This window comes from Pseudophryne corroboree, chromosome 2, assembly GCF_028390025.1.
Source record: "Pseudophryne corroboree isolate aPseCor3 chromosome 2, aPseCor3.hap2, whole genome shotgun sequence".
Classification (NCBI taxonomy): Eukaryota; Metazoa; Chordata; class Amphibia; order Anura; family Myobatrachidae; genus Pseudophryne; species Pseudophryne corroboree.
Window position 1 is genome coordinate 33,277,057 of NC_086445.1, and position 17,438 is coordinate 33,294,494.

At 48.7% G+C, this 17,438-nt stretch overlaps 1 protein-coding gene across 1 annotated transcript in view; it reads right to left on the reverse strand.

Annotated features, from left to right (window-relative positions):
* Positions 1-17,438, reverse strand: part of PPME1 (protein phosphatase methylesterase 1) — a 56,675-nt gene that overhangs the window by 14,879 nt on the left and 24,358 nt on the right. Inside the window, exons 8-13 of the mRNA XM_063950987.1 lie at positions 13,403-13,493; positions 13,238-13,303; positions 13,028-13,157; positions 10,127-10,256; positions 4,463-4,507; positions 4,180-4,244 (exon numbers count right to left, since the gene is read on the reverse strand). Of these exons, the coding sequence (XP_063807057.1) occupies positions 4,180-4,244; positions 4,463-4,507; positions 10,127-10,256; positions 13,028-13,157; positions 13,238-13,303; positions 13,403-13,493 (527 nt within the window). The remainder of the gene's footprint in view (positions 1-4,179; positions 4,245-4,462; positions 4,508-10,126; positions 10,257-13,027; positions 13,158-13,237; positions 13,304-13,402; positions 13,494-17,438) is intronic.

Here is a 17,438-nt window from a genome sequence, read left to right on the forward strand (position 1 = left end):
CTTGTACGGCAAGGACTCCATGTGCTGCTTAGAATCGGCCTCTCCCGTCCACTGCCGGGTCCACAGGAGTCGCCTGGCAGAAATAGACATAGCATTTATTCTGGAGCTTAATAAACAAATGTCTCTCTGAGCATCCCTCATATACAAGGCAGCATCTCTGATATGCTCTATGGTCATTTGAATGGCGTCCCTATCTAAGGTGTCAATTTTCGTAGATAAGAAATCTGCCCATGCCACAACCGCACTACAAACCCAGACCGACGCCATAGCCGGTCTAGCAATAGTACCGGAGTGAGTGTAAATGTGCTTCAAGGTAATTTCCTGCCTGCGATCAGCAGGTTCCTTGAGGGAAGCCGTATCCTGAGAAGGCAGTGCCACCTTTTTGGACAAGCGTGTCAGCGCCTTGTCCACTTTTGGTGAAGATTCCCAGCGTATCCTATCAGTTTGTGGAAAAGGATACGCCATAAGAATCCTTTTGGAAACTTGTGGTCTCCTATCCTGAGATTCCCAAGCCTTTACGCACAATTCACTTAATTCAAATGATGATGGAAAGGTGACTTCAGGCTTTTTCTCTTTATACATGTGTACCCTCGTGTCAGGGACAGGCGGTTCCTCAGTAATATGCAAAACCTCTTTAATGGCCATAATCATGTACCGTATACCCTTAGCCACCTTCGGCTGTAATTTTGCATCTTCATAGTCGACACTAGAGTCAGAATCTGTGTCGGTATCTGTGTCATCGATCTGGGATATGGTGCGCTTCTGAGACCCCGACGGGCCTGGCGCCACAGGGACAGGCATGGACTGGGTACCTGACTGATCCCTAGCTTCTGCCTTGTCTAACCTTTTATGCAATAGATTGACATTTGCATTCAATACATTCAGCGTATCCACCCATTCCGGTGTCGGCGTTGCTGACGGCGACCTGACATTCAAACACTCCCCCTCCACAGTAAGCGAGCCTTCCTCGTCAAACATGTCGACACACGCGTACCGACACACTTCACACACACAGGGAACCCCTTTTCTGAAGACAGTATCCCTGTCAAGGCCCTTTGGAGAGACAGAGAGAGAGTATGCCAGCACACACCCCAGCGCAATAACCCTGGAGACCAACACAAAATGTTTTTCCCCAGCAGCGCTGTGTAATATGTAAACCGCCAATTATGTGCCCCCCTCTCTTTTAAGCACCCTTTCACCGTGTGTAAGCAGGGTATAGTCCGGGGAGCTTCCTCTCAGCAGTGCTGTGGAGAGAAAATGGCGCTGGTGAGTGCTGAGGGAGAAGCCCCGCCCCCTCGGCGGCGAGCTTCTGTCCCGCTCAAACTTAGTAAAATATGGCAGGGGCTCTTTTATATACATGTACAGAGCCCACCTGTACATGTATATAGTCTTTTTGCCATGCAGAGGTTTATATTGCTGCCCAGGGCCCCCCCCCACTGCGCCTTGCACCCTTACAGTGACCGGAGTGTGTGAGGTGATGTGGAGCAATGACGCACAGCTGCAGTGCTGTGCGTTACCTCAGTGAAGCTGATGGCTTCTGCCGCCTGAGACGTCTTCTGACTTCTGTACTTCTGGCTCTGTGAGGAGAACGGCGGCGCGGCTCCGGGGGTGGACGCCCAGTAAGAACCTGCGTTCACCCCCTCTGGAGCTAATGGTGTCCAGTAGCCGAGGAAGCAGAGCCTATCTTTGACAAGAAGGTCTGCTCCTCTCTCCTCAGTCCCTCGATGCAGGAAGCCTGTTGCCAGCAGTGCTCCCTGTAAAAAAGTAGTAAAAAGTAGAAAGAAAAATCCAAACAAAAATGCTTTCAGGCAGAGAACTTGCTCTGGGCACAGTGTAAAACTGAGGTCTGGAGGAGGGGCATAGAGGGAGGAGCCAGTGCACACCCAGAATCCAAAGCTTTCTTAAAGTGCCCTATCTCCTGCGGAGCCCGTCTATTCCCCATGGTCCTTACGGAGTCCCAGCATCCTCAAGGACGTTAGAGAAAATGGACACAACAGTTGAAGGTTTACAATCTAGAATTTCAAGGGCAGAGTTATTACCATGTACTAGATCAGATGGAAAGGATGCTCTGCCGTATGGAAGAGGATGTAATTTATACAGCCTTTAGCCTTCTGAGAATGTCACCTATGGCCATATTAGCCAAGCACGCTCTCTGGCGTAAGTGTTGGGAATCAGAAGCAGAGTCTAAAAAGGCTCTACAAGCTCTCCCCTTCTCAGAGTCTATGCACTTTGTGATGGGAGTAGATGCTATAATCTCACTACAGGGTGATAGGACGGTCTTTCCTGCCACCTGGTCCGCTTTGTGGTGGGGGTCTGGCTGTTATTTTTCAGGAACAGTGGATGCCTTTGGAACACTGTATGGAAGTATCATCAGGAGAGACAAGTGCTCAACCCCTTGGAGCCACCACACTAGTGCTTCCTTTGTCAGTCCATTCCCGGCGGATGATGTAAGGGTTCTTATTGTACAATAGGACATTCCCAAAGCCGGCAGCCAGGGACCGCGCTGTCCCTGCTGTGGTGATGGGGCAACATGAACTGCAACTGTGGAAATCGATGGCTGCAGTTGTCGGAATTATCAGTGCCACTGACCGTTCATACTCTGGGTGGCACATTGACACGCTATCTCAAATAGCAGTGCAGATAATAACAGGGGCCACTGTCATGTGCCACACATCTCCTCCTTCATACATGGGGAGAAGCAGCATCAATGCGCCACTACGCCCCCATAATACATCTACCCCTCCATCTCTACTGCTTGGAAGGACTGGGGTTCTATTTTAATCTTTCGCTTCCACTAATCGGATTGGCCAGTTTGCCCTTCCTAAATCTTAAAAGGTCTCCCACTTCAATGAAGATTGCAAAATTCAAAATGGAGTCTCTCTGGTCTGTAATAAACAGGACAGAGGGGGCAGAATTTTTGACATGCTTGGGACACCAAAAATGCTTATCTCCATGTACTTGTATGGAAAATGCACCAAACCCTGCTCAGGTCTACAGTGGGCAAAATAAATGGTGTGGATTGACAGTAAAAAGGACAACACAGAAAAGGTCTACGCTTTTTATTAAACCTAATCCTAACCCTCCCCTGGTGCCTAACTCTAACCATACACTTCCGCAGCATAACCCTAATCTTCCCCTAGTGCCTAACCTCACCTTCTCCACCCCGGTGCCTAACCCTAATCTCCCCTTCCGCGGCCAAACCCTAATCCTCCCCTTAGTGCCTAATCCTAACCCCCCCCCCCACCCCCGGTGCCTACCCCTAACCTTCCCCTCCTGAAGCCTAACCCACCCCTAGTGCCTAATCCTAACTGTCCCCTTCCGCGGCCTAACCTTAATCCTCCCTCTAGTGCCTAACCCTAATCCCACTCTCCCGATGCCTAACCTTAACCATCCCCTTCCGCAGCCTAACCCTGATCCTCCCCCAATGCCTAATCCTAACTCCACCTCCCCTCCCCCGTGCCTAACCCTAACCTTCCCTATCCAAAGTCTAACCCACCCCCTAGCGCCTAATCCTAGCCTTAATCCTCCCTCTAGTGCCTAATCCCAGCCCACCTTCTGGTGCCTTCGGTCCCGGCACTCATGTGGATGTTGCTTTGACCTTCACCAGCTAACAAAACATTGTTGCAGAACAATTGCACCCCTTTATGGAAAAGGTATCTTCTGATGGCAGTGGCCTCTTCCAGCAAGATAATGGGCCCGGCCACACGCAAATCTCAATACGATTGAGCATTTGTGCGATGTGCCTGAAAAATAAGTCTGAGCTACGAACAACTGGATAATAATGATGACTAGGATAATCCATCAAAGGCTTCCCCATTGATAGCACCATCGGTTCTTTCCAGCGATGAGGTGGTGGAAGCCAGCCAACCACAGCTTGAGACTTAGTTAGTTCCACCCCTTCTAGCTACAAGACAAAATCTCGGAAACATCCTGGCTCTGAGCGCAGCAACAGCAGAACGCAGCACCACCATCAGACCTCAGTATTGACAGAAGCATGGCGAGGTATGCAAGGGCCATGTGGTCACAAATACAGCTCAGACTGATGAAGCACAGAACGCTCTGGGTGCAGAGCATCGCCATCACATCTGCAGTTCCACAGACCCCCTCCTTCCCACCTTTTGTCAGATAGCGGCGTGTGTGTTTTACACTACATCCCAGGGAATGGGGGGGGTCTCTTACTTTATCCGGAGCATCTTCATGTACAGCATGGCCGCACTGTGGGAGAACCTGCATCTGGAACTTCCCTGCAATGGAATACAAAAAGACCCTATAAACAGCAGGTAAGGGGGCATATTAAAATAACCCAGCAATCTCCATAAAAAGAGTCCATCACCTCCTATATGTAAATAGAATTTTGGAACTACAATTACCAGCATGTCCTGCTTTGCTACCAGCGGCTTAATGTAAATACCTGCTAAGCCAATCACAAGCAGCTGTCAGAGGTCACATGTACGAGGCTTACCCTGCATCTGTCCTATTGTGAGGTCTTTGTCCAGTCTGTCCACCCCTGAAAAAAAAAAAAAAACAGAAAAAAAAAAAATGTTAAAAAAAAAAAAAAAGGACAAATCACATCTGACAGAATATTAGCGAGAACCTACGGAATTTATGTATTTATTTTTTTACAGACTGTTAAATCTTTTTCTTGGAGGCTGTAGAGATCCACAGTTACTGGGTTATAAACCACCTTCCCTGTAATGCACTGGAAATGGCCCAGCAAGAAGATAAGAGGAGGCGCACTCCTGGGGGGTATAACTCATGTTTTACTGACGGTAATCTTTACAAGCCCCACCAAGGAATCATCTTGCTGCAATTAGCTTGTACTAACTACCTTTTCTAAGAGTACATGGTATTCGATTCTTGGGCGCACACATTAATTATAATGGTTATGGAAACCTCTATATACCTTTGATACGCTGGTTATTTTACCTATTTGACTTCAGTCTCGTGTGAGATAATACACCTGCTCTTTGGAAGGCTGTAGAGAGCCACACGTATTGGGTTCTATCCCACCTCCGTAAGAGGGGAAGCACTGGAAACGGCCCAACTTCCAAGGTAGAAATCACAGGTTATTCAAATGAAGGGGGCTTACAAGGAGTTCAGCTGTAGAACCTTTACAATAAGACCACAATCCCACGGTTGATGTTTTCAAAAGCAATCCCCTTCAAGTGACTTCCTGCAGGCCATGACCACAGAGGGGGACCTGAATCAGAAGATCTGGTTAAAGGGAAAATGCTGACCAAACCAGCATATTACTGCCCAAGCGGCAGTAATGAACACTTCCGAAACCCCTTCTAGTCTGAACCAAGAAATTAGCGTTCAAGGGGAAAAAAGTACACAAACCTACATGAGCAATGGACCTCCAGTTCATGGATTAGAAGCACCACCAGGTCCTCAGACCTAGCACCATACTGGGGGAACTTGTTATTTAGATGCAGTGCCAGCAGATCCATCACTGGTGATTGAGATCGGTCCAAGAGATCCTAGAAACCTTTCAGGTGAAGGAACCCTTTGCCAGCATCTAGGTTAAGAAAGTCTGCTTCCCAGTGGGATATAGACAACTTAATAGTTATCTTCACCCATCACAGAAAACAAGATATATCCTTCATGGCTTGGAGACTGCGAGTATCCTACTGATTTAGGCAAGAGACCATAGTGGCATTTCATTTGTCTGTACCTTGACCCTAAAGTAGATCGGGGACTAACAAATGGCCCTGAGCACAAATGTGTTTATTGGAGTTCGGAGGAGACCATGTGCCCTGGGCGAAATGAAGATGATGATGCACAGTCCAGCCCCATCGATGGGAATCCCTCATAGCCATAGTTGTCAGATAAAAACTAAGAATGGTCTCTCTAGTAGCTCTGGTGCATGAACTCCCATGTGAGATAGTTGGATAGGATTTGAAGACAGCAATGTGATCTGAAGGAGATACATGTGGAACTACGCAAAAAGAACCTCCTTGAACATCCCCACAAGTACCAGTACCTGATGATCAAACATGGGTCTGTCAGAAGGAGTCAGGATCACTTGTAGAGAACTACTGCCCTTGCTAAAAAACACCTACTTGTGCCCCATATGGGAATGGAGGGCAAGGAACACCAAGGAGGCCATCAACAGCAGAGGAGACCAGAGTGTATTGATAATCCAGAAACGAGCCTCCAGAGTACAAACGGCGAGCTTGAGAAGTGGATTCGCAAGGCCCCTTGGATAACAGGCTTTTTACCATTGTTCTCGATTTCACAAGCTTCCTTGCATTCTATAAAAGAGAAGCTTTTAGCTTTAAGGACCATGACCAACAGCTAGAAGGTCAAAGCCGGCCACGCAAAACCTCAATTAGGAAATGGGCTGGAAACAGGATGTATTCAGTGGACATCAGAGAGCTCTCATGTTTCTTGCCATGACAAGGAGAATTCAAATATGTTCCATGGACAGTGACGTGCAATGCAGATGGTAAGTGTGTACATCCAAGACTGGGGCCCCAATGCTTTTCAGCTTAGACAGACTTCTGCAGCTTGTGCAAAGCACACTTGGAAGGACTTGGGAAGAAGGTGGATGTGGAATCTGAATTACGTTCTTGATGGAAAAGCTAAACCAGAGAAGACTGGGAGAGAACCCAATTCTTACTTTTAAGTAAGTCTACAGCACAGGAAAGAGCAAAGCGGAGCAGGAAGAGACAATGAAGAAACGCAAGATCCCAAAGTTCATTGTAGGCCACGGAAAGCCAGGGACGGTTTGTGTCAGTACCACTGTGACCCGAGTAGACTGGACTACCGGGTTGCTGCAAGTTATAGATCTGTGGTTGACACTGAAGTTGCTGAGCTAAGAACAGAAGAGATACTAGCTACTACTATCAAGAGATGATCCTGTGCTCTCCAGTCACATGTGCAGGACCTGATCAGCCCTGTACTGTCCCAGCTGGGAGTCTCCAAGTAATGCACACTGAATGCCCACCCCTGCCAGGCTGCTCTTCGGGGTAAGTTAATGCACTGCAATAGGGAGCAAGCAGACAGCTTCACCATACAAGGTGTGTGTAAGAAGTTTACAGACGCATAAAAAAGTATTTTATTTACAAATAAAGTGAACATTCCATTTTTTCAAAGTATTCGCCAGTAGTTGTCTATGCCAAGGTTGCGTGCGCTCAAACCACTTGGTGAAGCAGCTGGCATGAAGAAGTCGCAGGGGCCAGGTCTGGACTGTATGGTGGATGACCAAGCTCCTGGATGCGTTCATGGACCAGAAAATCCACCACTTTCCTGGACTTGTGGGCAGGTGTATTGTTTTGATGGAGAAGGGCACCACGAGAGCGAGTTCTTGGACGGTGCCTGTAATTGGCCTCCAGCACTTGCAGCAGGAATTGGTTGGCATTCCAGTCCCCAGTGATGGTGCAGTGCTTCACGAGTGGTAGCTACATGACCAGTCTTAACCACAAAAACAGCCACCACCTGCTTGACCATGCTGTACTCGCATCGGACTTCTGTGGCAGCGCACCTCCAACTGGAGTCCACTGTGCCACCTTCCTTGCCTTGGTCTTGGGGTCGAAACTGTAGATCAAGGATTCATCACCACTGATGATCTACAGATGTAGCCATGCTCATCTAACTTTAGGAATTAATGGAGCGATTGCCGGCTACGAATAGTGGTTCCAGCATGTCGCATCGCAGTAAGACAGAAAGATGAGCATGGCTACATCTGTATCAGTGTTTGAGAGACAGCCATCAAACCTGGCCAGCATATTGCAGCACCAATCCTCCTTCTGTTCTCAAGTCAGCTGATGGGGCACCCAGCATGCAGAAACCTTGCTTGGGCAAAAGTTTTTCATAGAGTATCAAGTGAAAGGATCCCGATAAGCTAATCTCCTTCTCTAACTGAGCCACAGTGACCCTGGCATCCAACTCAACTATGGCCCACACTGCAGCTACGTTGTCCTCAGTGATGGTGGACAAAGGGCGCCCGCAGCACTCCTGGTCTTCCAGGGACATGCCAAAATTCTGTGGTTTGGGATAGTGCTTCCTCCCCAAAAGCAGCTCGCAGTTCTCCAGTGGTCCCTGTTGAGCTCCATTAAGAGTTTGTGAAGGAAGTGAACATGATGACTCTGTGGTATGCAGTTCTGTGCCCGGACATTTCACAAGAACTTTAGTCAGAGATCACAGTTCACAACCAGGCAGTCAGATTGGGTCTACTCTACCTATGCACTGCACATCGGAATCTTATTGCACACCCCTCGTATTTGCTGGGGACAGATGACACATATTACCTACATTTCAGCAAATAGAGTTGGGGAATTGGTCAGGATTAATGGTGTCCTCAATGCCAAAAAATACAGGCAGGTACTTATCCATCATGCAATACCATCAGGGAGACGTCTGATTGGCTCCAAATTTATTCTGCAGCAGGACACCAACCCCAAACATACAGCCAATGTTATTAAGAACTATCTTCAGCGTAAAGAAGAACAAGGAGTCCTGGAAGTGATGATATGGCCCCCACAGAGCCCTGATCTCAACATCATCAAATCTGTCTGGGATTACATGAAGAGACTGAAGGATCTGGGCATGCCTACATCCACAGAAGATCTGTTAGTTCTCCAAGATGTTTTGAACAACCTCCCTGCAGAGTTCCTGCAAAACTGTGCGCAAGTGTACCTAGAAGACTTGATGCTGTTTTGAAGGCAAAGGGCTTTCTATTTTTGAAAGCATTCTTACTTTGCAGTATTTTTTCCACACCTGGAGACAGGAGGTAGGTCTGCCCTCCAGTACAGATGCAAAAAAAAAAAGCAGTAAATAAATCAGGACAGCATTAAAGATAGAGAAATATATATATATATATATTTTTTTTTATTTTTTTTTATATACACAGTCCCCTATTTTCAGGGGCTCGAATGTGGTTGGACAAATGAATACAATCAGAAATGAAATGTCCATTTTTAATACTGTTGAGAATCCTTTGCAGGCAATGACTGCCTGATGTCTGAAACTTATGTACATCACCTGTGTTATGCTTTGCCAGGTCTTTACCGCAGAGGTCTTCAGTTGTTGTTTCTTAGTGGGTCTTTCCGCATTTAGTCTGGTCTTGGAAGGGAGATGCTGCTCGCTCGGGCTGAGATCCGGTGGGCATTGCAGAATATTCAATTTCTTTGCCTTAAACTCCTGGGTTGCTTCCGCGGTATGGTTTAAATCATTGTCCATCTATGTGAAGCGCCGTCCACTCAACTTTGCCGAATGTGGCTTAATACAAGCCGACAGTATCTCTCTATACACTTCAGAATTCATCCGGCTGCTTCTGTCACATCAATAAACACTAGTGACCCGCTGCCACTGGAAGCCATGCAGGAACATGTCACCACACTGCCTCCACCGTGTGTTACAGGAGACGTGGTATGCTTCAGATGATGGGCCATCCCAAGCCTTCCCCATACTTGCAGATTGATCGTAGTTTCACATGTCCAAAGAATGCTGCTTCAATGCTGGGCTGGCTCTTCTAGAATTCCTTTGGCAAAGACTATTCTGGCCTTTCTATTCTTAAGGCTTATGAAGCGTTTGCACCTTGTGGTGACCCCTCTGTATTTGCTTTTGTGAAGTCCTCTCTTTATGGTAGGATTGAGTAATGATACGCCTACCTCCTGGGGAGCGTTCCTCACTTGGCTGGATGTTGTGAAGTGTTCTTTCTTTACAATGGAAAGCATCCTGCGATCATCCACCACTGTTGTTTTCTGTGGATGTCCATCCCTTTTTGTGTTGCCGAGCTCACCAGTGTTTGTTTTTCTCAGAATGTACTAAACTGCTGATTTGGCCACTCCTGCAGTTCCGTCTCTCTCTCCAATGGCTTATTTATGCAGCCTAAGGATGGACTGCATTAAACAGCTGCAACTTCTAAACCCTTCGTCCAACTTGGACGTGAATACCCTCAAATTAAAGCTGATCGTCTGCACTTTAAAACCATATTAATTATATAACCAACTTAAATATGTTTTGGTAAACAGCCTAAATGACAATGATTGTGTTAGTGTCTAAACATATATGGACCTAACGAAGTCAGACCGAGAACCATGGACGTTACCAACTGGTAGGAGGGGTCAGAACGTATAAGAGAATACAGGGGCCTGGGCACAGAGCTATAGACGTCACTCACCCGCCAGGAGAAGCTGCTTAGGTACTGAGCAGCTGAGGAAAAGGTTGGAAAGGCCCCTGAACCACCCGTCCCAGTATTTCTCCGTTTTGGACAGCTCAATCCTCCAGGTATACGGGCGCTCTTTCTTCACCTAAAAAAAACCCCAACAACATGATTTTCATAATAACTATATTTCTGAAAAAAACTGCAAACAGCGTGGCCAACTACAGCAGAACCTCCCCCAGAAGGCTGCGCAGAGAAGCTCAGGCCAGGTTTACATTTACACTGTCCAAACTCCAGAGTGATTCATTATACCCTACGGTACTAGTGTCCAGCCAGAGAACAGATAACAGAAGGCAGGGACGTGCTACAGTACATGCATAAAGCAATATACCAGTACTAGGGAGACCATCAGGATGTGTCTCACTTCTACATAAGAGACATCTCTAAGACGTACGTATGTGCCCACGTGTGCCGACGGATGCTATAATCACATACAGAGTCCACGTGTGCCGACCGATGCTATAATCACATACAGAGCACTCGTGTACCGACGGATTCTATAATCACATACAGAGCCCACGTGTGCCGACCGATGCTATAATCACATACAGAGCTCTCGTGTACCGACGGATTCTATAATCATATACAGAGCCTACGTGTACTGACAGATGCTATAATCACATACAGAGCCCACATGTATTGACGGATACTATAATCACATACAGAGCCCACATGTACTGACGGATACTATAATCACATAGAGAGCCCGCGTGTACTGACGGATGCTATAATCACATACAGAGCCCACATGTACTGACGGATACTATAATCACATACAGAGCCTACGTGTACTGACGGATGCTATAATCACAGAGAGCCCACGTGTACTGGCGGATACTATAATCACATAGAGAGCCCGCGTGTACTGGCGGATACTATAATCACATAGACAGCCCACATGTACTGACGGATACTATTATCACATACAGAGCCCACATGTACTGGCGGATACTATAATCACATAGAGAGCCCACGTGTACTGGCGGATACTATAATCACATAGAGAGCCCACATGTACTGACGGATACTATAATCACATAGAGAGCCCACATGTACTGGCGGATACTATAATCACACACACAGCCCACGTGTACTGGCGGATACTATAATCACATAGAGAGCCCGCGTGTACTGGCGGATACTATAATCACATACAGAGCCCACATGTACTGACGGATACTATAATCGCATAGAGAGGCCACGTGTACTGACGGATACTATGATCACATAGAGAGCCCACATGTACTGACGGATACTATAATCACATAGAGAGCCCACGTGTACTGACGGATGCTATAATCACACACACAGCCCACGTGTACTGGCGGATACTATAATCACACACAGAGCCCACATGTACTGACGGATACTATAATCACATAGAGAGGCCACATGTACTGACGGATACTATAATCACATAGAGAGGCCACATGTACTGACGGATACTATAATCACAGAGAGCCCACGTGTACTGGCGGATACTATAATCACATAGAGAGCCCTCATGTACTGACGGATACTATAATCACATAGAGAGCCCACGTGTACTGACGGATGCTATAATCACACACACAGCCCACGTGTACTGGCGGATACTATAATCACACACAGAGCCCACATGTACTGACGGATACTATAATCACATAGAGAGCCCACGTGTACCGACGGATACTATAATCACACACACAGCACACGTGTACTGACGGATGCTATAACATGCAGACCACACGTGTACTGATGGATTCTATAACATGCAGAGCACACGTGTACTGATGGATTCTATAACATGCAGAGCCCACGTGTACTGAGGGATGCTATAACATGCAGAGCCCACGTGTACTGAGGGATGCTATAACATGCAGAGCCCACGTGTACTGAGGGATGCTATAACATGCAGAGCACACGTGTACTGAGGGATGCTATAACATGCAGAGCCCACGTGTACTGAGGGATGCTATAACATGCAGAGCCCACGTGTACTGAGGGATGCTATAACATGCAGAGCACACGTGTACTGAGGGATGCTATAACATGCAGAGCCCACGTGTACTGATGGATTCTATAACATGCAGAGCCCACGTGTACTGATGGATTCTATAACATGCAGAGCCCACGTGAACTGATGGATTCTATAACATGCAGAGCACACGTGTACTGATGGATTCTATAACATGCAGAGCCCACGTGAACTGATGGATTCTATAACATGCAGAGCACACGTGTACTGATGGATTCTATAACATGCAGAGCCCACGTGTACTGAGGGATGCTATAACATGCAGAGCCCACGTGTACTGATGGATTCTATAACATGCAGAGCACACGTGTACTGATGGATTCTATAACATGCAGAGCCCACGTGAACCGATGGATTCTATAACATGCAGAGCACACGTGTACTGATGGATTCTATAACATGCAGAGCACACGTGTACTGAGGGATGCTATAACATGCAGAGCCCACGTGTACTGATGGATTCTATAACATGCAGAGCCCACGTGAACTGATGGATTCTATAACATGCAGAGCACACGTGTACTGATGGATTCTATAACATGCAGAGCACACGTGTACTGATGGATTCTATAGCATGCAGAGCACACGTGTACTGATGGATTCTATAACATGCAGAGCACACGTGTACTGATGGATTCTATAACATGCAGAGCACACGTGTACTGATGGATTCTATAACATGCAGAGCACACGTGTACTGATGGATTCTATAAGATCATATAGATCACGTGTAGTGACGGATACTATAAACGCATACACAGTACAGCTCACGTGTCAATGGAAAGGAATGATGCTATAGTGACATATGGAGGAGTATATAACCATACATAGAGCACATGTACCTCTGTATCATCCTCCTTCTTCCTCTTGTTAATGGACTGCCCTCCGTTCTCTTCTACATCTTCCTCTTCCTCCTCAATTATTCCTTCTACTATGGCTTTTGGCCCTTCAGGAGTCATGGCTTCCTCGCATCTATTGGGTAAACAAGAGCACTCATACTCGGCACAGTGTAACCAGCCTCTCAGTCCCTGCACTCTCAGCTCAATACTCACTGCTTGACCTGCCCAGCCATGGACACTCTGGCGGAGTCCAGATTCCTGATCTGCCCACTCTTCACACTGAGGAAGAGATCACACACAGTATAGACCTGTTTAGTGTCAGCATGACAGCATTTCTCTATTATCCCCACCGGTAACCACACAGCTCTGATCACTGACCTCCACTCAATAGCATTCTCCAGCGATTTAAATGTCTTTGGACGGCCGCGCAGGAAGTTCTGCATGCTGTTCAGTGCGTCCATCGCCGTCCCTGAGACCCGGAGAACCAGAGTTACCTTGGTGAGTGTGATCTCAGAGGCAGAAACAATGCTGCTAAGCCAGGTAACAATGACTTCCTGAACTAATAATACATTTATTTCACGAGTCCTTTACTTTTAGGTCTCGCACCCAATGGGTGGGCTGAAGTGGAGGCTGCACACTAAGATCCCCACTGTACCTAGACTCTATAGCTAAAGCACTGTGATTGGCAGACAGTAGAAGACCTGGCATAGCTACAAGATGACTGGGTAGAAGGATCAAACTTTAAGACAAGAGCTGTAATGAATTCATCACCGGGCAGTAGCTAAAAACTACCCAAATCAGGTGCATTTACTACACACTTCACAATCCAGCAGAGTCACCCTACAGTCCTCCAGTGCTGGCTGCCTCTCTGCTGCATTCAGTATCTGCTATCTACAGTCCTCCAGTGCTGGCTGCCTCCACTGCATGCAGCATCTGCTATCTACAGTCCTCCAGTGCTGGCTGCCTCCACTGCATGCAGCATCTGCTATCTACAGTCCTCCAGTGCTGGCTGCCTCCACTGCATGCAGCATCTGCTATCTACAGTCCTCCAGTGCTGGCTGCCTCTCTGCTGCATTCAGTATCTGCTATCTACAGTCCTCCAGTGCAGGCTGCCTCCACTGCATGCAGCATCTGCTATCTACAGTCCTCCAGTGCTGGCTGCCTCTCTGCTGCATTCAGCATCTGCTATCTACAGTCCTCCAGTGCTGGCTGCCTCCACTGCATGCAGCATCTGCTATCTACAGTCCTCCAGTACTGGCTGCCTCTCTGCTGCATTCAGCATCTGATATCTACAGTCCTCCAGTGCTAGCTGCCTCCACTGCATGCAGCATCTGCTATCTACAGTCCTCCAGTACTGGCAGCCTCTCTGCTGCATTCAGCATCTGCTATCTACAGTCCTCCAGTGCTGGCTGCCTCCACTGCATGCAGCATCTGCTATCTACAGTCCTCCAGTGCTGGCTGCCTCTCTGCTGCATTCAACATCTGCTATCTACAGTCCTCCAGTGCTGGCTGCCTCTCTGCTGCATTCAGCATCTGCTATCTACAGTCCTCCAGTGCTGGCTGCCTCCACTGCATGCAGCATCTGCTATCTACAGTCCTCCAGTACTGGCTGCCTCTCTGCTGCATTCAGCATCTGCTATCTACAGTCCTCCAGTGCTAGCTGCCTCCACTGCATGCAGCATCTGCTATCTACAGTCCTCCAGTGCTGGCTGCCTCTCTGCTGCATTCAGCATCTGCTATCTACAGTCCTCCAGTGCTGGCTGCCTCTCTGCTGCATTCAGCATCTGCTATCTACAGTCCTCCAGTGCTGGCTGCCTCCACTGCATGCAGCATCTGCTATCTACAGTCCTCCAGTGCTGGCTGCCTCTCTGCTGCATTCAGTATCTGCTATCTACAGTCCTCCAGTGCTGGCTGCCTCCACTGCATGCAGCATCTGCTATCTACAGTCCTCCAGTGCTGGCTGCCTCTCTGCTGCATTCAGCATCTGCTATCTACAGTCCTCCAGTGCTGGCTGCCTCCACTGCATGCAGCATCTGCTATCTACAGTCCTCCAGTACTGGCAGCCTCTCTGCTGCATTCAGCATCTGCTATCTACAGTCCTCCAGTGCTGGCTGCCTCCACTGCATGCAGCATCTGCTATCTACAGTCCTCCAGTGCTGGCTGCCTCTCTGCTGCATTCAACATCTGCTATCTACAGTCCTCCAGTGCTGGCTGCCTCTCTGCTGCATTCAACATCTGCTATCTACAGTCCTCCAGTACTGGCTGCCTCTCTGCTGCATTCAGCATCTGCTATCTACAGTCCTCCAGTGCTAGCTGCCTCCACTGCATGCAGCATCTGCTATCTACAGTCCTCCAGTGCTGGCTGCCTCTCTGCTGCATTCAGCATCTGCTATCTACAGTCCTCCAGTGCTGGCTGCCTCTCTGCTGCATTCAGCATCTGCTATCTACAGTCCTCCAGTGCTGGCTGCCTCTCTGCTGCATTCAGCATCTGCTATCTACAGTCCTCCAGTGCTGGCTGCCTCCACTGCATGCAGCATCTGCTATCTACAGTCCTCCAGTGCTGGCTGCCTCTCTGCTGCATTCAGTATCTGCTATCTACAGTCCTCCAGTGCTGGCTGCCTCCACTGCATGCAGCATCTGCTATCTACAGTCCTCCAGTGCTGGCTGCCTCTCTGCTGCATTCAGCATCTGCTATCTACAGTCCTCCAGTGCTGGCTGCCTCCACTGCATGCAGCATCTGCTATCTACAGTCCTCCAGTACTGGCAGCCTCTCTGCTGCATTCAGCATCTGCTATCTACAGTCCTCCAGTGCTGGCTGCCTCCACTGCATGCAGCATCTGCCATCTACAGTCCTCCAGTGCTGGCTGCCTCTCTGCTGCATTCAACATCTGCTATCTACAGTCCTCCAGTGCTGGCTGCCTCTCTGCTGCATTCAACATCTGCTATCTACAGTCCTCCAGTGCTGGCTGCCTCTCTGCTGCATTCAGCATCTGCTATCTACAGTCCTCCAGTGCTAGCTGCCTCCACTGCATGCAGCATCTGCTATCTACAGTCCTCCAGTGCTGGCTGCCTCTCTGCTGCATTCAGCATCTGCTATCTACAGTCCTCCAGTGCTGGCTGCCTCCACTGCATGCAGCATCTGCTATCTACAGTCCTCCAGTGCTGGCTGCCTCTCTGCTGCATTCAGCATCTGCTATCTACAGTCCTCCAGTGCTGGCTGCCTCTCTGCTGCATTCAGTATCTGCTATCTACAGTCCTCCAGTGCTGGCTGCCTCCACTGCATGCAGCATCTGCTATCTACAGTCCTCCAGTGCTGGCTGCCTCTCTGCTGCATTCAGCATCTGCTATCTACAGTCCTCCAGTGCTGGCTGCCTCCACTGCATGCAGCATCTGCTATCTACAGTCCTCCAGTGCTGGCTGCCTCTCTGCTGCATTCAACATCTGCTATCTACAGTCCTCCAGTACTGGCTGCCTCTCTGCTGCATTCAGCATCTGCTATCTACAGTCCTCCAGTGCTAGCTGCCTCCACTGCATGCAGCATCTGCTATCTACAGTCCTCCAGTGCTGGCTGCCTCTCTGCTGCATTCAGCATCTGCTATCTACAGTCCTCCAGTGCTGGCTGCCTCTCTGCTGCATTCAGCATCTGCTATCTACAGTCCTCCAGTGCTGGCTGCCTCCACTGCATGCAGCATCTGCTATCTACAGTCCTCCAGTGCTGGCTGCCTCTCTGCTGCATTCAGTATCTGCTATCTACAGTCCTCCAGTGCTGGCTGCCTCCACTGCATGCAGCATCTGCTATCTACAGTCCTCCAGTGCTGGCTGCCTCTCTGCTGCATTCAGCATCTGCTATCTACAGTCCTCCAGTGCTGGCTGCCTCCACTGCATTCAGCATCTGCTATCTACAGTCCTCCAGTGCTGGCTGCCTCCACTGCATGCAGCATCTGCTATCTACAGTCCTCCAGTGCTGGCTGCCTCTCTGCTGCATTCAACATCTGCTATCTACAGTCCTCCAGTGCTGGCTGCCTCTCTGCTGCATTCAACATCTGCTATCTACAGTCCTCCAGTGCTGGCTGCCTCTCTGCTGCATTCAGCATCTGCTATCTACAGTCCTCCAGTGCTGGCTGCCTCCACTGCATGCAGCATCTGCTATCTACAGTCCTCCAGTGCTGGCTGCCTCTCTGCTGCATTCAGCATCTGCTATCTACAGTCCTCCAGTGCTGGCTGCCTCCACTGCATGCAGCATCTGCTATCTACAGTCCTCCAGTGCTGGCTGCCTCCACTGCATGCAGCATCTGCTATCTACAGTCCTCCAGCGCTGGCTGTCTCTCTGCTGCATGCAGCATCTGCTATCTACAGTCCTCCAGCGCTGGCTGCCTCCACTGCATGCAGCATCTGCTATCTACAGTCCTCCAGT